This window comes from Cyanistes caeruleus, chromosome 3 (genome assembly GCF_971803275.1).
Source record: "Cyanistes caeruleus chromosome 3, bCyaCae1.hap1.1, whole genome shotgun sequence".
NCBI lineage: Eukaryota > Metazoa > Chordata > Aves > Passeriformes > Paridae > Cyanistes > Cyanistes caeruleus.
In genome coordinates this window covers 32,244,410-32,269,318 of record NC_141703.1, presented here as the reverse complement: position 1 = coordinate 32,269,318, position 24,909 = coordinate 32,244,410, and the positions used below count along the sequence as shown (strand labels likewise).

The 24,909-nt window shown below is 42.6% G+C and overlaps 2 protein-coding genes across 10 annotated transcripts in view; both read right to left on the bottom strand.

The window, feature by feature from the left end:
* The window catches only part of GABRG3 (gamma-aminobutyric acid type A receptor subunit gamma3), a 290,524-nt gene extending 279,657 nt beyond the window's left edge, over nucleotides 1-10,867 (bottom strand). Inside the window, exons 1-2 of the mRNA XM_086880630.1 lie at nucleotides 10,381-10,867; nucleotides 7,103-7,251 (exon numbers count right to left, since the gene is read on the bottom strand). Of these exons, the coding sequence (XP_086736756.1) occupies nucleotides 7,103-7,251; nucleotides 10,381-10,433 (202 nt within the window). The 5' untranslated portion in view covers nucleotides 10,434-10,867. The remainder of the gene's footprint in view (nucleotides 1-7,102; nucleotides 7,252-10,380) is intronic.
* A 6,229-nt stretch (nucleotides 10,868-17,096) lies between these two features.
* GABRA5 (gamma-aminobutyric acid type A receptor subunit alpha5) overlaps nucleotides 17,097-24,909 on the bottom strand; it is a 56,277-nt gene continuing 48,464 nt past the window's right edge. For all 9 annotated transcript variants that reach the window (XM_086880622.1, XM_086880621.1, XM_086880627.1 and 6 more), the window contains 3 exons: nucleotides 21,286-21,438; nucleotides 19,832-20,043; nucleotides 17,097-18,631 (listed from right to left, as the gene is read on the bottom strand). In XM_086880622.1, the coding sequence (XP_086736748.1) occupies nucleotides 18,329-18,631; nucleotides 19,832-20,043; nucleotides 21,286-21,438 (668 nt within the window). In that variant the 3' untranslated portion in view covers nucleotides 17,097-18,328. The remainder of the gene's footprint in view (nucleotides 18,632-19,831; nucleotides 20,044-21,285; nucleotides 21,439-24,909) is intronic.

Below are 24,909 nucleotides of genomic sequence, written 5' to 3'. Positions count from 1 at the left end.
TAAGAGTTAGGCAAACATTAAATGTCAACCAAACTTTCCTACCTACGACGCCATTCAAGAAAAATATTCCATCTGTGTATGCATCAAGCCATTTCAGCAAACAGTCACTGTCAGGAAATAAGACACTAAATAAAAGTTATCTGTGTAAATTAATTCTTTACATTCACAAAGAGAAGGTTGTACAGCTTGCAGTTTAGTAATTGGGTAAAAGGCCACTTTCTCCAACACACAAGCAATACTTCTTTTCAACCCAACACAAGACTACACACAAGATATAAGTATTACAAAGATCCAAGTGGCTTCTTAGACATGAGAGAAAGAAGCATTTTATATGGGCAAAGAACTGCATTACTTGGGGTAAATTATTGGCAGTAAATTATGGGGAAAATTCAAAAAAACAATGCTTGAATGCTAAAATATTTCTATTATTAAATATTAATATTTTCTTAGAAATTAATAATTTTCTTAGAAATTAATAATTTCTATATATTAAAATATTTCTATATTACTGAAGTACAGTAAGCTTCAAATCAAAGTGTTGCTTTCCATCATTTGATTTAAATCAGGTGATCTAATAAATAAAAAGGTGAGAAAAAGGAAAAAAAAGGGAAAATAACCAAAACTCAAAAATAATTGGAAAAACAAAACTGGGTTGCTTTGGAGAATTTTAAGAAGAAACATTGAGTTGCAGGGCTTCAGGCTCAATGCATTGGACTAAAATTTCTCTACTTATACTTTCAGTATGGCACATTAAAATTTTACCTGAGAAAAGGATGAATAAAAAGTAGGATGGTTCCCCTCAGGGTTGAAAAGCTGTGAACCAAAGCAGGTCAGAAAGCCAAGGCAGAAATTCCTCTGTACTCAGTCCATGGTTAAGTGATTAGAAAAGCAGAATTCAGGCATGAAGAAAGCCCAGTGTCAAGATCCTCTCCTAATCAGAATTGCTCCCATGCAGGATTTTGAAAGACCCTATGTTTAACACACTGAACCAGCACAAACCAAGACTATGTGCAAGCAGCCTATTTGTTTATGTAATCTTTCAAAACTCTGACATGTATCATCAAAATCTGAAACAGGTATTTTGGAGTGTTCATAGAGTAGCTTACCCCTTATTTGCTAACTCTGCTATAATATTTTAGAAATATTCATGGCCATCACTGCAAAAGAAGGCATCAGTTCCTGAAAATGGTAGAGAATTAGAACTCCTGCAGAATGAGAAGAAAAAAATCCCTTCTATCACCCCACCTAGAACAGACATTGTTCTCATGTTCATTGAAAAACAACCCTTTCCTCAGGAATATTTCTCTTGAGGATTTCTCATTAGATGGCTAAAACAAAACAAAAGTCTCTGAAAGGAAGACAATCTACTTCTACTCCCAAAAAAGAAGGAAAAGGGAAGTATCAGTGGCTGTTATTCAGCCCTGTTTCCTACTAGGTCTCAGCCACAGCAGTCTATGTCCTCAACAGCAGGTTATTCAAGTTTATTCTCCCATACAAATCTAAATTAGACTAATCTCTACAATCTTCTGCAGTACCCAGTACTACAGAAGTTGGATCCAGGACTATGGATTCCTCCTCCTGAGTGCTGCCATAGCACAAACAGAATTTACCCCATCTCTCCTTCCCATGTCCTCCACCTTTACACACAAGTTGGCTTTCCAGGTCCAAGTGTCTATGAAAAATCCTGAAGCAGCGAATGTCTCTCTCACTGCTTCATGTTATGAGATGCCTGGCACTGTCTTGTAGGCCACCACAAAAAAAAAAGACTTAGAGCAGAATGTAGCAGTTTGACCTTGCATGACACTTCACAGCTTTCTCTGCACTGTGATCTGGAAAATATCTTGATCTGCCAGGCAATATGCAACCCTCTGTCACCACATATGGGGAAACCTAGCTGGAGCTAATTTAAAGAGCATCAGGTGTGGCAATCAGCAGCTAGCAAAAATAACTTGACAGCCTCTGTGGTAAGCGCCTGTGGTGCACTTCAGGGTTCATTTCTGTGCAACATGGGAGGAAAGCAGGTCAGACAGGAGAAAGGCTGTGGTACTGCTTCAGAGCTCAAGATTTTCAATAGGATTGTGCCTGGAAAAGGACATATCCTTCAAAAAGCAACAGAGTTGTTTTCTCTCAACCAACAGATTAGCTCCTTGCACACAGTGAGAAACAGGTTAAATTAGTTACAGAGAAAACTGTTAACTGCTTTAAAAGAGAACTGCTGTTAATGCTCTCAAGCAGCACAGTAAAGCACATCAGACAGAGCTTAGTCTTCTGTGTTTGCTGATTCAAATGAGCCCATTTGTTTGTACCAGCTAAGCTTGTACAAACCTACTCAGGGTAGTGAGAGCTGCACAGCAGTATCTGAGACTGCTCAGATCTTCAGAAATATGGTTATGGTTACAAAGATACTGGAGAAGTAAAGCAAAGCAGCATGACTTCAAGACAGCTAGAACTGGTGGAGTCAGAACATTACATATCCCAAAGTCAATTTGTTTTGGCTTATAAATACATAATAATATAGATGACCACCAGAAGCTGCAGGGATCAAATAATTTTAGAGGATCCAAGAGGAAACCATGAGTTACTGAAAAGTAACTTAAAAAAAAAATAAAATATGAAGGAGGGGAGGAAGGAAAAGGAGACATTAATGTATGTTGAAACACTCAGAACACAGACTGGTGAAGCTTTTTTCAACATACGCAGTTTAGAGGTTTCCTTAATGTAATGATCATCTGAGAAACAAAGGATACAAATACGCAATACAAATTGCCTTTCTACTCTGCCACTCTAAGCCTGATCTAGGGTGAGACTTTTTTCCCCTCCCACTGCTAATGGCACATTTCATTTCACACTCTCACATATCAGATTTTTGATGGTTAAGGTAACTTTCACAATGCAAAAAAAGATTGCATTTAAATTTCCACATATAAGCTTACTCAGGGAATGTGACTGGCAAACCTTTTATTTTATTTCACTGTTACACATTTTCTAAGACAAATTATATTCCATATAAAGTTAAGCTTGAAACAACGTAGGATTCTAAAGGTAACTTTTATTTTCCAGAACTCTGTTGTGGTCTAAAGCATCCATTAAGGAAGGGGAGAAGGAAGATTTCATAAAAGTAAACTAACTTTGAAGGAAATATGTTTTGCCATCTGGCATTTAATTCACCTGTGTTTTGCTTCATTGCTGGGTTTTCTTTTGTTTGTTTCTGTTTGTTTTTTGTGTGGTGGGATTTTTATAGTAACTTAAATTTTAAATCTGTCAATCAAAGTAAAGGGCAATTACTAAAATCTGGTTTATCACTAGAACTTACACGCAACCGAGATTTTTTTAGCTGTAATTATCATCATTCTGTTCTGTGCCCTGTTGGTTTGCCTAATATTTCTGTTTTCATTTTACTAATAAAGAGGAAGAAAAATTTCAGGGCCAGAACCTGGTCCTGCTAAATTTCAGGATTTAAATCAATGTGACATGGGAAGAAAAAAGCACACTTGCAGGGCAGCAAGTCTTACTGCACGTAAGAAATTATGCATGTGCATTGAACATTCACTTCAAAGCACTTTCAAAGAAAACACAGAATACCTGCCTATGGAAGAGATATTAAGGCAATTCTGAATTGGTTTTGATTTTTTTTCTAGGATTCTTTTAATACCACACAAGAGACCTGAGTATCTCATATCAATAATTTCAGCTGGTAAAAAAATAGGTGAAAAGATGCTTTACATCATAAAACACTTTTCTTTTTGATCTAATCAGTACACCGTTATTAGCTGTTTGGTATGAAGTGCTTTCTTTTCTTTTTTTTTTTTCAATTCAAAAAGGTGTGTATTTTTTGTGGTATAATGGAAACTTTCCAGATGCCACCAATTAAAAAAAAACAAAAAAAAAACCAACCAACCTCAAAAGCCATGATATTTATGGAGACAAGAACTCTGCCAAGTGTGTGGCCACAGGGGATGCAGTCAGGCATTCCCCTGCTGGCAGAACACTGCTTTGTTTCCAAAGATCAAAGGCCCCTTTTAGTGAGAAAGGACCTGTTAAGGTATAACTTTGCTAATAGCCTTCACAGGTAAACTGTTTTGCCTAACATTTAGGTTGTTCAATCCACTCTTAAAGAATCTTGGCTTGGAACCTTGCAGGTGATGCCTGAAGTGCTGAGGGTAGACTGTGCCTATGATCTGAGCAGCAGGCATTTACGTGGAAGCTGAGGTCAAATACAGGCCAGGATGAGGGGTAAAAAACACAAAATCCTAGCTTTTCATCCAAGCAGTGACCTACACACTCTTTGCAGTGGTTTAGATGTGCTTGGGTGGCAGAGGAGGAAAGAGGGTAGCTGTGTGCTCACAGTTCTCTCACTCATGGCTGTACTGCTGGCCTTGGAGGAGATGTGATTGCTGACAATGTCAGTGCCCACAGTATGGCAAAAGGGCAATCAGAATATGTCTGCACCAGGTAGGAATCATACCTGAGCTAGCCAAAATATCAGTTGCCTTTGAGAAGGATGATAAGCCACAGAGAAGTCACTGCCTATGCCAGCATGCACTTTGATACATTTATATTTGCCACAGCCTTCTCCTTCTCTCCATAGTTTTTGGTTGCAGAAGTGTCTTCCCAAGTGATCTGAAACTGGCAAACCTAATATTAGAAAGTGCAAAGTATTCCCTAGGTCCTTCTGACTGCATTCAGAAAAAAGATCATTTCCTCAGGACCATAGCTAAAGCTGCACATTGTTAGAAATTGTGGATTTGCAACAAAGGATTGAAAAACTGAGTGAAGAGCAGTGTGACATGAAATGGTGAGTGTCCCTGTCCTGTGGGTCAGACAATTTACTTCCCAGCATTACCATGTTAATGTAAAGGCCCTAGTGAGTAAGGTGACTCTATATTAGTTGTGGATTTAACCCTCAGTATTGGCTGAACTTCTGCTTGATTCTGAGAATTACTTCTCACTTCTTCTACTGGTTCACTCCATACTTCCTCTAATTTTGAAAACATGCATTTTCTTACTGAATGCTCTCTGATACCTGGTACACTAACTTTTTTTTTCCTTGTGCTCTAGCTGGTATCTGTTATGTTGTAAAGTATTTGTCTTAATACCGAGACCTTCAGGGCAGCAAGACAATTCTGTTGCCAAGACATGTCAACCACCCTGTTTGGAGGATAACCAGCTCCCAGATGGAAAAGAAGATGTGCTTGTGTGTCAGGCACCAGCCAGCAATTCAGGGAAGTTATCTGTAATGCCTGATTCTCTAGCGTTCCCCTTGTGTTCTCCTTGCCAAATGCGACAGCTCCGCAACTTCAAAAGGGCAATGTTATTTATCTGCATCAAAGGTAGGAGAGGTGCAAAGAGGGACCAGGGGAGGAAGCAGAGATGAACTAACTTCTGTAGCATTTCAACACTCAGCTCAGGTTCTGAAACAGCCAGATTGCTATCTAAAAGACAAAAAATGGCCTAGGACCAAGATGCTTAATAGAAATAGATGTATGAGAGCTGTAAAATCTGTTTGATATGTGAAGAGCTGTGTAATTTGACTCCTTTCTCTAAAACAGGATTTACAAAATGTTGTGGAGAGACAAAAGGAATTATTTTGGTAACAATGACTTCCCAGTGCTGTAAGATATGTCTGACCTCTACTGATTTTATGGCAAGTGACATGGGGACTTTGAGTGATTCCTTTGCCCCACGTAAGCATAATGTAATTCACTCTGCCTTAAGTCAGTGATCTGAGGACACAGTGTATAAATCAAAAAATTTGTCTGCGACTGTCTTCCAGATGTTGATATGGGTGGGAAAGTGCATTAAAGCACCTCTCCATCAGATATTAAAGATGGCTAAATCCAGTATGACAAACTAAGTAGAAAAAGATAAATGTCACTCTGTGATAAAAACAGACACAAGTATCAAATATGATCTTTGTAAATACTATGGAAAATCAAAGTAATAGCTGCAAAAAAAGAACCAAACAGACCCTTTCTTTCATACCACAGGAAAGTCTTCTTTTTCTGCAACTGTTGAACTGTTGTATAGATATGAGACACTTATAATTGTAATGATGAATACATACAGATGGCTCTTACTTCCCTCTGAACTGTTACAAAGGGATCACCTAGAAAGCGTATCGATATATGTGCCATTAACAAACAGTAATTTCACTTATAATCAGTGGTAGGAATTCTCCTTCTAATCCCTACAAATATTTAGGAAAATCAAATTATATTAGGTGATTGTTTTGAGTATTCCCCGTTCTCAGTTTGTTCTGAAGCACATGCAAGGTACAGCAAATATGACAAATTCTTTCTGATTTCTGTCATACAAACTTGCTGTGAAAAAACTGAGCAACAGTTGTGTCACAGCCATTATGCTCTAGGGATGCAAACCAGGAAAAAAGAACATAACTACAGTAGGTGGGGCACTAAAAAAAAATCCAAAACAAAACAAAAGGAAAGAAAACCAACCCAACAAACAAACAAACAAAAGAACCACAACTGGTTTGAGACCTCATTATACAAATTAAAACAATAAAATAGCCCAAGATGACTATACACAGGTACATACTGGCTCGTATTTCAATTTTATACATACTAGTGCTGGCCACAAGACATTTTGATTCTATAAGATTTCTTTTGGAGATATCTGCTGGTTTGTGGAAGATCATCTCTGGAGTTGCCCTGTACACAGGCAAATCCCACTGCCTTCTTCTCACTAAGCATTAAGGAACTTAACTTTCAGGATCATATTTTGAAGATAATCGGCGGTCCTACTTTTTGTTTTTAATATGTTCAAGTTTTATTTGCTTCTCAGAGTGTGGGATTTTCAGCATGGACTGGATGGCAAAAGAGAACTGCTGAATACTTAAGAAGTAGCATTTCCATATCCTTACACAAACTCTGTACAAACCAACCAAATTTTAGGACCCTAAGCTACCACCAGATTTCCTTGTGAGAATTAGAATTTTTAAAATACTGACTTGGAAATTTACTTCAGGCAAAAAACCTTAATCTACACTTCCCAAGATATTTGTGCACACTTTCCAGGATATAGTAACATGTCTACTCTGCACCTAGAGAAGCTTATCCTCACTTGTGCAGAACGAGGCACTTACTTCCAATATCTGGCCGCAGCTTTTTGTCATACTCTCTCAACAGCTTGTTTAGTATGAGAGTCACATCTGTGTCTTGTGTTTTTGGAGCTAAAACCCATTTTTGGTTAGTTGTTCCATCTTCATATTCATCCTCTTCAACCTTTCTAGAACTGCAAAACAAATGAAAAAAAAAAAAAAATTATTTTATATGACTAAAATTGGAAGCAACAGGGTACAGCAGGGTGCAACAGGTGCAACAGGATTTTCCCATTAACAATTGTTGAGTATCTGTGGATAGGTCATGATTGACAGTTGTTTAGAAATTGTCTTCTGGAAGTGTCTTCAAAAAGTTACACTCAAGGAGATAATACAGCTACCAGAGTAGTATTTTATACCCTGTATTTTAATGAACCTATTCTGACTAGTTTACAATATGCCTTTACAAAGAGCGAACATCTGCAGTATTACTTTATTAATACATCAAGACAACTGATTCATCTCTTGCACAAAGGCTAATAAGAGTATTAAAAATTCAGATCTGTTAATGCTTCCTGATCATTTTATCCTATTAATAAATTATTATATTCTCTGTGCCCGAATTCCAGAGTTCAATGTATTACAAGGCTTAGAATTAAGAGCTCACTCCTTGAATTTGAGATGGATTGTCACAAGCACACAAATACATTGCATAAATAAATCTCAATTTTTCTGCAGCTTCAATAACTTTTTTTAAAAACAGCACTACTCCAAGAGTTGTAACTTTACTCCTTTATAGGTGAATGATGTTTATTTTAAGGGTGTATTAATGCAAATGGGGTGAAACTGCAGTTTGGCCAGAAATCACAGCTAGAGCTATTTTCACACAAGTCTAATTCCATTTGTGTGGCTTTTTGTGCACGGACTTTAAAATGTTGATTTGAAGATGTATTGTTTGGTATCTTAGAAACCAAATCTGTTTGATGCCTCTCACTGGAGAAAATCTATGACAGACTGAGATGAAGTTATTAGGAGAAAAGATGACCTCAGTGGTGGAACCTATGGAAGGAATCACGTCTTTTTTTCAACCTGCAATTGCCATGGGGATATGATATAATTCTGCAACATTTTTACATAATTGTGAACAATTATGTGAGGTGCAAAGCAGTGGAGAAGGAGAGGCATCAGCCTCGTTTGTTCAGGGGATGTGCTACACACATCACTGCAACTTTCTTTCTCTCCCTCTGCTTTTCTCCATAATGACGTTCGTGTCTTTTAAAATACCTCAGATGTCCAGAAGACTTGATAAACACTGTATGTGAACATAAAAAACACCTGACGCAAATATGAAAGTTTAATCACAGAGCATCATCAACCCTCACATTGCTTGAAGACCACTATTTGAGAATTTAATGAATCTTTAAACTGAAACTGCTCTACCGCCAATATGCCCCTGAGGATTAACCATGAATCACTTAACACGACCTCACAATTTTCAATTGCTCTAGGTGCAGTTTCTATATAAAGATAATTTTTAAACCTAGATCCTGAGGATTTTCTGCACAGAGATCATACAACTGAGTTGTAAAAGTAGAGAAAACTTGAAACGAAATTTTGAATAGACAACCACTACTTCTCTGTTATTGGGCTGTATTCTCTAAAAAGTTGACTTTTTTTTTTTTTCTTTTTATAATTCACTTAATGAGCATTAAAACACTCAAGAGGATTTTGGGAGAATTCTTTTTTTTCCCATCAGGTTCATGACCAGCCCTGTGTTTTAATGCTGCTGTTACAGAATCATTCTCCGAGGAGGCATCATCTCCGAACATACATGGTTAATATTTCCGAGCTGAAACTCTGCAGTGGTGCTGAATTGCTAATAGCAAAGAGGGACAAATCATACGTCTTTTTCTGCTGCAGCCAGCATAACTTTACCACAGGCATTCAGACTGCACCTGGAAAGGAGAACGGAGTTCAGGTAGTATCATGATTGCCATTTCAGGGAGATGCTGCTTTAAAACAAGTCCCTTAACAAGAGTCTAGCTAAGCACTGGCAGACCTTTTAGATCACCTCCCTCTAGCAGCTTCTTTCCTAGAAAGTACCTCCAAACAGTTTAAATCCCTACCTATCTTCTAGATTAAGTTTGGAGGTGGGAAAGGTTTCACAGTGGACCAGACTAATACACTAGACACATATTTTTCAAGCTTTTTTTGCTTTCTTCCCTAAGAAGTTATTATTTCCCTTCCATTGCTTGCCTCTGGTTAGGCTCCTTCAGGGGCACTTGAGGTTACATTTTTCTTTTGTAGCCCTACTGGTGACTGCCAATTCCTATCATATTCCTGCCATCTAGAGAAATAACTACAGACTGATGGCAAACCGGTCTCAAGCTGGGAAGGAAGAAAGGCTATATGCCTTCCCCCAACTCTGTCAGTTTTGATTCTGTAAGGAGACAGAGACTATGCAGAAATTGCAAGGGAGGAAGTCTAGAAGACTCTGAGGCGTTGTCAGGAAAGTGTTTATTTCCTGCAAAAGGTGTGTCCCACACTTGCTGTGGAGGCTGGCATGAAGCATCCTCTAGTTCCTGTGGGGATTTAGGAGATAGACACCACTCAGGTGTGGGGCAGGCTGCCACGGAGGGGAGGGGGAAGCCTCTGAGCGTGCCTGTAGCCTGGTTTGCGGTGGTTCCTGCAGGGGGGAGCTGAGCTGACCCCTTTGCCTGGGTTATCCTGTGAGGGTGTACAACACCCCGGACAACCAAAAGGAACAAAGTCCAAAAGGTCAGGGCTGCCGCTGCCGGCTGTGCCCCTCTGGTCTCTAAGAGTGGATACCGGTTCCCCACCGGGGAGACCCTTCCCGGCCCTGGAGCGGGGACCAGGGGATCGCGCACCCCATCACTCGCCTTCTCGCTCCTCGCTCCGGTCTCTGCCGCGGGTGCCCCGGGGGTGGCGTGGAGGGAAGCCAGGGCCGAGAGGGGAGGGAGCCCGGGCAGCCCCAGCCGCCGTCCCACCGGGCGCCGAGAGCCGCCCGAGGGGAAACTTTCTGCCTGGCCGGTGCAGGACAGGGCTCCGAGCGGGGCCGGGAAGGGACAGCGGCGGTGCCACCGCCCCGGGCGCACCGCGGAGCCGGGCGGGTCTGGGGATGGGAGCGGGGTGAGCCGTGTTTGGGAACAGAGCCCCGGCACGGCGCGAAGAGGGTGGGAAGAGGCCACTGTTCTTCCTGGGTGCCGAATATTGTGCAAACTCCGGCAAATGGGACTTCAGCCCTCCAGCCCCAGCGCAGAGAGGAGAGGGGCTGGAGGGAGGCGAGGGGAGCGCAGACTTACCAAGCGTGGAACACTGAGAGGAGGAAGAAAAGCGGCAGGAGCTTAGCGGACATGGTCCGGACAGCGCTGGCCAGGTGAGAGGAGCGGCAGGATGAAGGAAACGTTGCAGAATATTCACATGGAAAGGAGAATGAGGCAGTGAGGTAAAAGTCTGAGCCTCTCCTCCTCTGTATTCTCAGCTTAATACCCTGAAGAAAACACTCTCTTCCACAACGCTCCGAGAAGGGAGGGGGGAGGCGAAAGGGAAAAGAAAAAAAAAAAAAAAAAGCAGCAGAAGAAGTGGAACGAGAGGGAAATCCCCAGCGGAGAGGCTGCCGAGGCCAGGTATAAATCACGCTGCGCGGGCTGACAGGTGTTCAGTGGGCACGGAGCTGCGGCTCGTCCCCTTTGCCGGCAGCCAGTTGCCGGGCGCAGCGGCGCGGGCGCTCCCGCTGCCCGGGCCGGCGCTGGCCGTGCCCCCCGGGCGCTGCAGAGCGCGGAGCAGCCCGGGCCCCGCCGGGCCGCGGGTGCCGCGGGGCGGGCCGGGCCGGGCCGGGCCGCGAGGGGGGCGGGCTGGGGCTGGGGCTGGGGCGGGGGGAAGGGGCGCACCTTGCCCCCCCCGCGGAGCGCCTGCCCGCAGCCAGCCCCGCAGAGCGGCACCGGAGCGCTGCCGGGGACCGCCCCGCATCGGAGAGCACCTCGTCCCCGTTCCCTGCCCAACAGGTTCCCGCCTCGCCGGCAACTGGAGGAGCCGGGAAGTGAACCCTGCCCCCGCCCCAGCGGGCGCACACACACGCATACGGGAGAGGGGGAGCGGCAAACCCGGCAGCCGCAGTCGGCAGGCAGCCGGGACCTCTCCCCAGCATCACCAGCCCCATGGCCCGGACAGGGAGCCCGGTGGAAGGATCCCCCCGCTGTTTTCCGGGATGCCCGAACGCCACAATCACTTGCCGAAAGCCCCCCCAGCGCCCGGGGCTGGAGGTGCTCTCTTCAGACGGAGAGAGAGGGGTCGGGTGCTGGTCTCGGGGTGATCGGAGCGACGGGCATCCCGATGTACACACAGGCGCAGATCCATGTAATCGGCTCGGCTGCTTACACGGACAGACAGACAAACGCAAGGCAGTGTTTCTGTATGCCTCCGTATCTAGGGGGATGCATGCAGAAGTTTGCATGCACTGTACGAATGCGTGGATACACATTTATATGCACAAGGTATGCCAGAAAAGTGTATACACGGGGAGAGGAGATCTACACGATCCTGTAGACCAGGTTACATGAACTAACGTGTATATTGTGAACTTTGGAGTAAATTAGGTTTTTCTGCTGTGAGTCTCGGAAATGAGACAACAGTCAAGTGTATTCAGAGCAAAAATAGTTTGGGTTTGGACAACTTTTGTCTTTCTACTCCACTATTAACAGCACAGATGTGATTTTTAGGCACTTCGATTCTCTTCAGGTGTGTGGAGCTTTGCACCAGGCATCAGGGTAATTGGAATATTCCCTTTTGTTTTCAGAATGGGAAGTGACAAAATTTCACTTACGTAATGGTAATTTGGAAACAAAAAACTCTGCCCAGAGGTACAGCGAGTCACTGCTTTCCTGTGATCAGAAATCTCGGGAGTGGAAATCTCTGATCTTCTATTTCTCCCTTAGACACAGCTTCCATGTTCTGGGGGAGTCGTTTTTAATTGTTCAATTAAAAAAAAAAAAATAGCTGAAAGATGCAGTCTTGCTTTTAGAATAACTCCTACATGATGCCTAGAAGAGCTGGCTGTAGGGAGTTCTGTTCCCGAAGTTAATTTTTGAAGGAACGACCCAGCTTAAGGAAAATCTGTCGTGAGTCAGGCAATTAACTCTCAGTTATTCACTTTAGGGGTTTTCTTTCAACCTTTCGGGTTTTGTTAGGTTTTTGTTTTTATTCCCAACCTAAACGCCTCTTTACTGGATTATACAGCAGTTCTGTGGTGTTTACTTTGGCTAATTGCAGTTACCGTGAATTGCTAACAATCATTTGTTACAAGGCTTGCGCTCTTTTCCTCCGCCAGCGGAGAAACGCGGGTGGCAGCCAGGCCGCCTGCTGCCCTGAGAAAATGACAAAGGTGATGGACGGCGACTGCTCGGGGGTTGCCTGGGTTTCACCAGGAATCGCTGTGCTGCCGGCCAAGCACCGATGCGCTGCTGTGAAGTGTGCGGGAGCACGGGCGCTGCGGGACGGGGGAACAGGGGAGCAGCCGCCTCCCAGCGAGCCGGCAGAGTCCGGCCAGCGCCGGTGGCTCCCGGCAGCACGGGGCTCCGGCAGCGCCGCACGGCCCCGCTCCGCAGGCGCTCCATGCTTTCCCGAAGGCTGCTGCTTGTGCGAACACCATCCCGGGCTCGCAGGTCGCGGTTCCCACGTCCCGGCTGGCAGCGCCCGCGCGTTTGGAAAGCAAGGACGGGAAGCGCCCGTCATGCAAGGAGGGGTTTCCCTTGCGCTGGCCATATAGAAACATGTGTGTCTTCACATACGCGCTCAATCCGAATAAATAAAAGCTTAGCCCGGCCCCAGCACCCCCGCCGGGGAGCCCAGCAGCGAACAGCTTGGGCGGAGCTGCAGCATCGGAGGAGCTGCGGCGGCCCGGGCCGGGGGCTCGCTTTGCCACCAGCCGGGGGCCGCTGCACCTCTGCCACCTCCCGGGAGGGCAGCACGAGTGAGACAGACGGCAGGTGGCAGAAAGACCCGGAGGAGAGACACCCCGGCGGCGATTTCCGAGGAGAAACGGCGAGGGCAGGTCCGGCCCTGCTCCGCGGGGACCCCGGGCGGGAGCGGAGGGAAGCGGGGTGGCTTCCCCGCCTCGGCGGCTCCGCCGGGCGCCGCTCCGCCTCTTGCCCGCCCGGCAGCCCCATCCCGCCCTCACCGCGTCCTGCCGCGGCGGCGGGATCCTCTGGCGGCGGCGGAGGGAAGCGCCCGGGATCCGGCCGGGTCCCCACCCCGCGCCGCCTCCAGCCGGCGGCAGAGCGCTCGGTCACCCCTGCGCCCTGACCGGAGCCTTTGGTGGCCATCGAGTCACTCAGACCTCGAGAAAGACCTTCAGAGTGTCCCCTCTTTCCTTGCAGAGCGTCAGAAATCCCCAAGGCTCGATGGGAGCAATATGGTTCATTGATTATTGACTCCTTGTCCTCAGGCTGTAAGAAATAGGTGATATTTAAGGCTTTCTTTCTGTCGTCCTCGGTGAGCTACAAGCTAACGCCGAAGGGATACTTTAGCACCACTTTTCATTACACTTCATGGCTCGGTCATTTCTGCTCCTCCTCTTCACATGCTTTTATTTTACTTTTAAGCACACTCTGCCTTTGCTGAGCCTTTCAAATTGTATATTCAGGTAAGGGTCATGACTATCCAGCACAGATTTTATCAAAAGATTTTGTCATGCCATATAATGATAGTAAAATGTTTATATTCTCAGTAATAACAAACAACTCTCCAGCACAACAAAATGCATCCACTTTTTAACTTACCATTTTCACAGAAGATGACTATCCCTCAGCCTGAGAGATACCTCTGTGGTATGTCTTGTGCAGTAGGGAAGTACGAGTCTCTGAAAGTGGCTTGGCAGGGAGCTAGTTAGCATAAATAAGGGAGGAAATGCTGAGGAAGGGAATGGGATTCACATATCAAATTCCTCCCTTTTTGGGCAGCTGAACTTTTCTGAGATTCAGTGTTGAAGGAGAGTCCTACAGGTGGTTTCCTTGGCACTCCAGTGCTACCTATATACCATGAGAGGCACAGAAGGGAACTGGGGCTGCTCTGAGGCAAAGAAGGAAGGACCTGAAACCCATCTCCTACAGCTCCTGGAGTCCTCCAGGTGAAGACTTATTAGAGATTTCCAAGAGGCTTGAGCCAGTTTATTCTGAATGAAGGTCTCTGTTGCTCCTGCTGGAGCCTGTAGGGAGGAAGTTGAACCCCAGAACTTTCTGTGTGCTCTCAGTTCTGTCCTTCGGCACAGGGCTCTCTGCTCTCTGGCTCATGGGAAGGACAGGGAGAATGCCCCCTGATGCTGCCATGCTGAAGCTTTTCAGCAGCTTTGTGTAGATGTTTAGCAGAGGCATGGGCATCTCAGGTGGGCAGGGCTGGCTGCTCCTCAGGGGCCAGACCACTCCTGAGCAGTTGTCCTGAGAACATCAAAAACACCAGCCCCCTGTGAATGAAGAGCTGAGCCCAGATCCACTGAGGCCAAAACAGCCTTGGGTGGCTGGTTCCAACATTTATTATCATATATGTGTTAAGTTAAAATGGGGGGTCACCCTCTGTGTAGTTGTTTTCCTACCTACAAATCCAGCCTATCCTACTGTTGGTCCAGTCCATTGCAATCTATCAGGAATTCTCAAAAATTCTCCAAATCCATCTAACTGAAATCAGTTGGTATCTTCAATCAATATTCTTCCTTTCTACTTTGTTTTTAGCCAGGGACTAATTTCAGCAGCAACTTTTAAGACATTATGAGAGTGAGAAGCGATAATTGCTTTTGAGGATGGCATTGAAAAGGAAATTGCATTGCATTACAGAATGGGCCACTTGCTCTTGAGTCTAAATTAGGGGTAATCCTTGGAAGATACTTCAGGAGTCCTTTGGGCTTCGTAAAGTCTAACTTCCAATCTTTCTATCTTCTCAAAATTGAACAAATGTCTATAAAAAAATAGTGGAAGATGCAAAATTGATAAAGTGAGGATGTCATCCGAGAGTCACCATGCAATGACCAAACTTAAGTATTTGTAGTAACATAAAAACATATAAAAGGTCAGAAAGGATTCAAGAAATTTTGTCATTTCAATGTCAATTCCAATCTGAGAAGCAAGAGTATTCGGGGAAATACATTCTTATTACAAAGAACTTTATCTCCAGATTTAAAAAAATCTGCAAGTGCTACATTCATCTTCTCTGCATAAAATGAAGAGCAAGGCAGTTTCATTCATTTTTCTTCAAACTTTAACTTAGATGTTGAGTAAGAATTTTTGAAAGACAAGACTATTTCATAAAATCATTATTTCCTCAGTTTTGTATAAATATGTTCAGTTATTCCACAGAGGGCACAATCCATTTAGAAAAAGGCAGAACACAACTCAAGATAACAGAAGAGGGTTCAGCTTTAGAAAATACATTGTTGCTGAAATTCATCATTGAAGTAAGCTGGCACAGCTCAAATATCAGAAATTAAAAATCTCTGCCATTGTATTTGACTTGTTCTTTCATTCTTAATGGGTGCAAGGAAGGAAATTTGGCAGCAGCCTGCACACACCTCCTCTACAGTGCTGAATTGTTCTAATTCACCTTCCAACTCTTTTTTTATGAAAGCATACATGAAAAAACTCAATGAGAAACAATTCCTATTTATTACTTGGCCCTTTGGCCACGATGTAGCTGTGTCCTGCAGGGTCCTAGTTCACCCCTGCTGGGGACAGTGACACAGCTCACTCCATTCCTGAAAGCCCAAGCTGCTTCCAGGGGGTACCAGAGGAGGTTGATGCACATCGAGATAGCACTCCAGCCTGGGGCAGAACAAGGCCAAGGTGTTTTGACTGAGCCAGGACCTGAAGAATGCTTCCATCTCCCTTAGTTCAGATACCAGCTCAGTGGGCAGTGATGTCCACTGACAGTGAAGAGATTTAAATAGTGAGGTAGTATAGAAAGTGAAGAAAAAGTATTGAAGTATTCCAACCTGGAGTATACTGGCTTATTGAAGTACTTTCCAACCTATGGAACACTTAGTGTTCATGCACAAGCACATGCTGCAGGTAGACACATATTTGTTGAAGATGACTCTCCACCTAAGTAAAATAGATCAGATTTAGAGACCCTTTGACTGAGTCTTGCAGTAGAGACCAGGAAATAATGTTGTAATACAGAGTAAGAGTCAGACTTGGGTGTAAGCAAATAAAGTACAGAAACTCTCAGGGGCAGTCTCCAGAACAGGCCTGGAGAAGATGCTACTCAAAGATGGCTCTGAGTTTCTCATTCACAAAACTCAGTCATGTAATTCTTCAAGTTTGTCACCTGAAGAAATAGCTAAGGGACTTTTATAAAGTTTTGCCTTCCAATATGCACTGCAATTTTTCATGGTTTTTGATCCCTGCAGGGCCAAAGGGATCCCCCAAAGGGATGATGAACAAGGAGGTGTGTGGCTGCTCAAAGACACACAGGCAGGCTACAAGGATACAGCTCCACATCCTCACCTCAGCTCAAGCTAGCACTCAACAGATGGGTGTGCCCTCCCTTGCTCCTGTTTATCAGCATCCAGTCACTTGCTCAGTCCCAGGCTTCACTACTGCCCTCAAGAATTTATGAATTTCTCGTTCCACAGCATTAAACAAAAAGCTTCAAAAAACAATTGACGTATGAGATTTTTTTCTTGGTAATTTTTAGGAATGAAAGGGTTGAGGAAAAGACACAAAAGAAGCCAGACAACTCCCCAGTCCCAGACCAGACTCTCACCTCGAACTAAAGCATGAACTCTCCACTCTGTCCCCAAAAGATCATGGGATTGTTGCTCCATAGCAAGATAGCACCTAATTCTGCAACAACTGGATTCACTGTGTTCACTCAAGACATGTCCCTTTCTGGGCAACAGGGAGGATATGTCATGTGTGCACATGTGATTGAGTGTGTGCACGTGTGCTTTCCAGTTAATCCTTCAGCTTCTCTGGTGTGCTCTTTGGTCTTTATAAAAGGATAACCAGTATAAGAATGACATTTTGCAATCAAATGTTGAATGCATTTTTTATTTAAACATTAAGATTTAATTACAAAAGCTTCTGGAACAATTAAAGGATGCCAAGGAGGAAAGAGCTGAAAACTCAGACTGCATTTTCTCATTCATTGTGAAAGCAAAACACATTGTCAGCAGCAAGGCGTTTTATAGAAAAGTTTCAGATGGACAGTACAAAGACCTTTCTATCAATATTGTCACTGAAACACCTTGCTGTCATGAAGCACTTTTTTTTTTTCTGATCACACTTCCTAGTGCTGGCTGATTGGTTTTTGCAGTGGGAAACAAGTAATAATTATTGAAGAATTACTGTAATTCTTTTCTGCTAATTTTTGCTAATATAACACAGTCGTCTTGGAAAAATGTCCAAACATAATTTCCTTTACCCTGATAAAAATGTCTACTGCTGTTGTTAGAAGTTTTATTTGCACAAGTATGTTCCTAATCTATGTTAATTTCATGCAATGTAATTCTTAATTTTTGGAATAAATACTGAGAATCATTAGAGAGAATTCCTTGGAATGCAAAATCCAAACAAACTTCGTATTTTCATTTAAGGGCAAGATTCTGCCATCTTTATTTACATAAGTAGCATCCTGCTCCCTATATTATTTCACTGCAAACTAGAGTCTAAAGCAGTGAAAATCATCATAGTCCCATTAGGATTTACTGCATTGTATTAAACTTCCAAGGAAAATTGGGCTGAGCAGTTTTGTCCATGGAGTAATGCACTACCTGTAACTAGTAAAGGTGCTCAAACATAGCCCTACACTTAATAATTTGGCACATTTACAACTGGCGTTACTCAGTAACTTATCAGATGACAATAGTGGAGCTCTTCTGTAAAATATAGGTTAAGCCCATATTTGTATGACTGTACATCTGAAGTATAAAAACCACGATATGTAGTACACTTGAACAGTTAAAAAATATAACTTATTTTATTTGTAAACTATCAATGCAAGATACTCAGCAGCAAAGAAGCCATGTTCAATGTCTTCTGATCTTTTATAAAGATCTGTTGCTGTAAGTAATATAATTGTCTCCAAAACATCTGAGGTTACATGTAGAAACAATCAAGGCAATATTATTTGTACATATTATTAAACATGCAAAAAAACTTCCTGAAGAATATTGCCCAAACGTAGAAAGTCATCTGGATCTCAAATTTTCCTTGGTAGCATCTGCTTCACAAGTATGGCTCACATGTGGCTCCAGAGTACTTCAGTTTATTTTGGAGAATTGGCACCTTTAATAACAGGCTCCCTATTCAAATACGTGGCCCAGTAAACTAAGTTAAAAGTTCCAAACAGCACTGGAAAAATTATCCTGGACATTTTGTCAATCTTACTGATGCTGTTGTAAGTCTTTTTGCTTTCAGCAGGCTTTTCTTCTGCAGGCTTCACTGGAGCAGATGTAGTGTTTGAGATGACAGATGGGGCTGAGTCCTTTGGCATGTTTGGTGCAGGAGTCATCTTCCCGGTGCTGTAGGTATTAGTTGGTTTATTTCCCAGCAAGTTGCGCTCTTTTTTCTGCAGCATGAAGAACAAAATGTTACACTGTTGCTAGAGGACATGAAATGATTCACATTACTACCTTCAGTGTTAGAACAAAAACTCGTGACTTTATTACTTAACTCCAGTATTTATAGATTTTTGACAATGACCAGGGATTGGATAATTAAGTTACCACCTTCCCAATCACTCTGGTCATGCGAAACGTCCATCAAAAGGAGTTTCTTAGAAGGAATGTATAAACATCTATGTTTACAGTTACTTTCCTGAGAAAGTAGCTACAACTATGAAAAACAAGATCAGAAGGCTTAATTTCAGGGTGACATTACACCACAGGAAGTGGAAACATGTTCTCAGGATACTGACCCAAAAAGCTGAGCACCATAATCAAGCTCGCCTGTTAATGCCTGTCAGCTATTCTGACTTTGACTATCAAACAGATGTTTCTGCCTTGATTTTGTAGCCCTTAGGCAGGTGCAACTTTCCCTGATGGGAGGAAGCTGACTGGCTTGACCCACATCCCACCTGGCATGTGCATTAGCAGCTTCTTTTGTCAGTGAGATGTGGTCCTGTGTCTGAGGAGGGTGCTGCCCCAGCGACAGCTGACAAGATGTGAACATCATTTCCCCAGCTGCTGCAGAGGTGGGGAAGGGCTCATTGCCCCTGCCAGCTTGGTCTCTTTGTAGGCTCTTTTGGGATGCTTGTGGGTATGAGCTCTCTAGGAGATGATTTATTGAGTCAGTCCTGTCCCAAAAGTTTTGTTTCAGCATGAAACTCCAAAGTTTGTTTTTTCATAGAACCAGTCTTTTGTTCCTTTTTTTTTACTCTGGTGGGACCCTGACTCATGAAGCTCAATGTGTGCTTTGTTATTTATTTAGGAGAGCATACAGGGAGTGCTCTGCAGAGATATGTTCCGTGGTGTAAATCTGCTATTATCAGAAGTCTGATCACTGAAATTCCATGCTCTGTGTACACAATGCCCATTGTGCTTCTGTAAACAGTCCTCTTCATACAGATGCTAGAGACTGGCAGTCTATCTCTGTGAAGGGAAGGTACCATACTTCCTTGCAAATTTTCCTCAACAGGAAGGTAAAAGGATATCATGAGGTAATTAAATACCTCTTTCACGAAGAAGCTGAAAATTGACCGTTCAGTTATTTAAACTATACTGCATACCTGCTTTTTACTTTAGCTATTTAAAAAACATAGGTTAAGCACCTTGATTTTTGCAGCTTCCTGGGCTTTTTTGCCATCCCATGCCCAACTCCTCTTGGTGAAATAGTTGACTGTTGCAAATTCAATCAATGCTGAAAATACAAAGGCGTAGCAAACAGCTATAAACCAGTCCATTGCAGTAGCGTAGGCCACTTTTGGCAAAGAGTTACGGGCACTGATACTTAAGGTGGTCATGGTGAGGACTGTTGTTACTCCTGCAAAGAAAAAAGACAGTCAGAGATCAGTTTGCTGATGGGATCCCAAATGAGTGATGAGCAGGTCCCACCTCAGCAGGACACCTAAGAAGGCCACATGAAGTCAATCAGTGTTTGCATATCACGGTTTGAAAGAATAAGAAAAAATGAAAGCCTCCACCCTCAGATGTTTTATTCTATGGAGTTCTGGCTAGTTCTAGCTGTAGTGTATTTAAATAAGGATTTTTAGGGTAACACAAGCCCAGAGTTTCTAACTGTCAGAATGAAGTGGGATTACTTATGGTGTTTTCTTATACAGAGATTGCATGTTTAAAATTGTTGACTGTTACTGGTTTCCTTGACTGCAGCCCCTCCTTTCCCATATGCCAGTAAATGACAAAGCAGACACTGCTTTCATCTGTGGGAAGATTTCCCCAAGACCAAAATGTTCAGCTCTCAGTTACAGCTTTGTAAACCTTGAATCAGTCAGCAAAGTGATGCCACTACCTGTATTCTCTCCATATAACTTGCTGAACTGATTTTTGAATAAAGCTGCCAACTTCAGGAGGCTGGTACAGAAGAGTGACTCCTTTAAGTAGCTGAACAAAGTTTTACTTAATAAACTGTTCCTACTCCCCCTCTTTTTATCTAGTAAAGATCTTGTGTTTCATCAACCTTCATTTGAGAAAGTGCTTATTTTCTGCAATCTTCTAGGGATAAACCAAGTAATTTAATGACATTCCAAAGGTTTTTTCAATAACAATTTCTCCAGTAAATATACATTTTCTAAATGCAAAGTCATATTAATTTGATTGCAATAGAGATAATTGTCACTAATTAACCTCTACATGGTTTTCCCAGGTCAACATCCCACAATAAAGATAAGCAAATGTCTTGAAGTGGCATCTGCTTCAAATGTTTAGCTAGGGTATACATTAAATATGATAATCTGTATGTCTTTTTTTCTAAACCATCTACCAGTATCTACCCAAGTGGAAAAACCCCAACACAAATCATACTAATTTGACTCTTCTATCTTCTGTCCTTAATTTTCCTTAATAATTGATTGACCAATTTCTGTCATAACAAAAACAGCCCAGACAGAGCTTTTAAACTGATTCTGAGTTTAAACTGGAAGAGAACGAGAAAACATTTACAACATCTCAAGCAGAAATAAACAGTAGTGAACTGTGGCTTTGTTACAGCAAATCACTTCCACAAGCCACAAAGATCCTGTGTTCTAGGAGAAAGTGGGATACTCACCAAAGACAGTTCTAGCTGGGACAGATTCTCTGTTTAGCCAAAATGACACTTGTGATAAGATCACAGTCATAATACAAGGAAGGTATGTTTGAATGACAAAATATCCAATTTTTCTTTTCAGATGAAAATGGGCTGTCATGATAGTATATTCACCTAGAAGAAGAAAAATGTGCAGTTGAGTAAAATAAGGAAGGCTTACTGATTTAGGGACTGAACAAGGCCAATTCCAACCCCCCACATAAGGATAGCACTCCAGCATTCTTAATTTAATGAAAAATATCTGGATTTCTGCACTGTGGAAAAGCAAGACTTGAGACAGAGGTGCTGCTAAATCCTCACAATCTTCCCATTCAGTCTCCAAAGCAGAAGACAATGGCTGCTATTCCTACTACCCTGAAAAGCTGCAGTCCTCCTATGCACCTGGAATGTTGTGACGTTCAAAGGCTTAAAAATCTGGTTTGTTGGCACTGCCTCAACGCTGTCTGGCTTTGACTCAGTCCTGCAAACTCTTGTAGCATAGTAACAATTAAGGCCCTCGACTCTTAGAAACCTGATTTAGCAGCAGGATTTAACCTCATTAGGGAACTGTTATGACCAAGCCATCAGTTTTCAAGAATGAAAATGGGTCCATCTCCATCTGCTCCACATTTTAGGGACTGCAAGTCCCAGCATCTTCTGCGGGAATTATGACTTTGCATATGGATCATGGGATGTCTTATTAATCTGAGTACTCAAACTAAAAAAAAAAAAAAAAAAAAAAAAATAGTCCCTCTAATGTATGCAGTGTTCCTAGAATTTGGTACACTTCAGCCCTTCAAAAGATTATTGGTTTCTGGATAGATATTGTATTCTTTTTTGTTCACCTGTGCAATGAATATTGTACTGCCTGCATGCAGAGTTCCCTAAAAGCTGCCACAGCAGTGTTAAATTCCATTTCTTTTTCATATGCCAAATTCACAGCATTGCCTTAATATGCCATTTATCGGCTCCTTTGAATTTCAATAGAAGCCGAAATAAATGCACTCAAGAATCGAAGACCAGCTGTCACCTTCCCTAATGTTTCAGAAAAAAATCAAACCATAACCAGCTCCTTCAGATTGTTCCTGGAAAACCATATTGTTGTTACTGAGGGCTATTTTTGGTGGTAACTGCTCCCTGGTTCTTTCAGAGTATTTCTGGAAAAACATGTAGTTGTTACTGAAGGTTTTCCATGATGGTAACTGCTCCCCAAATCCAAAATCTTGTTGCTAAAAGCATGTTACTATTTGCCTAGGAATAATAACAGTAAAATAGAATGTAATAATAAAAAGCAATCCATCCCTTAAAGCCCTAACACTTCTTCACTGATATCAAAGTAATTTAAAGCATGCATCATTCAGCTGGGTACTGATGAATCAGAGTAATGCCTGTTTTGGAATATATGTTGTCCTTCAAGAACAACTATAGCTATAATCTCTGTTGCAAGATTTGACTGTTAGTGTCTACAGAACACCCACGAAAGGAAAATATCCAACAGGCTGATTCTGCCTTGAGTGAATAGCCTGAGTTGAGCTGTGGCCAGCATTACTGAGTATTAGATTTGTCAGATTACTTCTAACTGACAATATGGCTAATTAGCAGAGAACAGGTTTACAGTGAAAGGGTTTTTGCAGGTACAGCTGCACTCATACACTATGCTTCAGCAGCTCTGCTATTCTGCATCAAATTTACAGACCTTGTTCATGCTGAGGATTTTAGACAGAAAGTGAAATAACACGGAAATACCTTAAGTGATGTCCTGCCTCAATCTTTATGTCTTTCTCTGGAGCCTGATTTTCTGGTGAAACGGTTCCCTGAAGAGTGATGTGGAAATGGGCATGGAATGCTGTGAAACTGGGGAGAACACCCCTGCGAAGAAAAGCCTAATTCCCTTCCATTTAGTGTAATTTTGAACCAGGGAGGCTGAACACGCAATGGTCTCAGGAGGAACCCCACTTGCTCTTTATTACAGAGTATTTGCAGCAGGGTCTACCTGCCTGTAATCTCAGGCAGACAGACTCTTTCTCAGCTGCTACTGCACTGGGATGTGTTTGAGTCACAGTTTCCCTGCTCTCTACAGAACGACAATGTGCATTATCGATTTTGACAGTATGCTCTCAGAGCAGGAATAAAAAAAGAATCTAAACAGCTTCAGAAGAGCAACAGGACCCTCTTTTTTTCATTTTTAAAACACAGAAAATGAGTGCCTACATTCTGATGGCCCTCCACAGATGATTTTTACCTTACCATTTTCTTTAACCTATCAGAACTCTTGTCTCCACTGAAATAATCACAGCACCTTGATTTTGTACTTGCTCTTCTCCCAGCTGATATATTCTTTGATTTCCCATGCAGTCCCTTTCAAAGATGTCTATACTAGGAATACTTCCTCCAGTAGACTTAGGGCTTAAGGAAACCCCACAGCTTTGTTTTTAATGCCCTGGGACCGCTGCTTAAAGCAAAGCTAAAAGCTGCCTGAGTTGGCCTTTTGTTTATAGAACAAGATACTGGCTCTGTTGGAGCGGCAAAGCTCCCTTTTACTTCTGTAAGGCCACTGTTTATCCTTAGCCCATAAGCTTTCTTGAGCAAGAGCTAATTTTTGTTATAGGTTTACAGAGCACTTAAAAGAGAATCCTGTTCCTGATGGGGTCCACTCATCACTGCAGAAAACAAATTATTGTTAGTAAACAAAAACAAATCTAGTACTAATGAAAAGCCCTAGAGCAGAAATGGCTGCACTTCTTCATGGAGCTGTGCTACTGTGCTGCTGCTCTTAAGGGTGGTTTTTTTTTATGCTTTAAAAGCTTCTACAGTTTTGGTGGTTTTTTTTGTTGTTGTTGTTTTTGGGTTTTTTTTTGGTATCTAGTTGATGGAGTTCTGGAGATCATGCTAAACTTGATACAGATTCTCTAGGATCTTACATACTTTAGGGAGGCTAGACCAGCCCCCCAAAGCATGTTTGTTTACTGGATATACCTGGACTCAGTTCTATCAATGGCTGTTCTGGCAAGATCCTGACATTAGGTACAGTAGACACTTCCCTGACTATGTTGACATACAGAATATTTTGGCCCATAAAAAATGCCATGTTCCCTTTTATAGTGTTACTAGGGAACTATTCATCTCAAGGAAAAAGCAGAATTAATTGGTTCAAAATTAAGAGCTGAATGATTCTTTTATGATTTAGGCTTTGGATATTACAGAGTTCAGGCTCCAGCTGGCAGTATACAAAAGAGTGGGTTTATGTTTTGTTTTGTGCCACTGCAGATCCTAAGTTAGCTATGAGAGATTCTGGGTATGGGGAACATAACTGGGCAACCATTTGTGGAGAGCAGCAAGATCCACTTGGACTCAAATCTCGTATCTGATTGTTTTCAGCACTTTTACCACCAGGACATAACAGATGTTGGTTCTGTTGGAAGCAGTGTGGGTAGTCAAATGCCTTTCCTTCAGGTGAATAACATCTGGGGATGTTAGCACAAAAAAACCCTCAGACAGCCAAAAAAGCAAACGAACAGGTGGCCTATGACAAAGCTGTTTTCTGTGCCATGGCTAAAATGTTCCAAATTTCAAGATTGGTTGGAGAATTAGGAATGCCAGGGTATT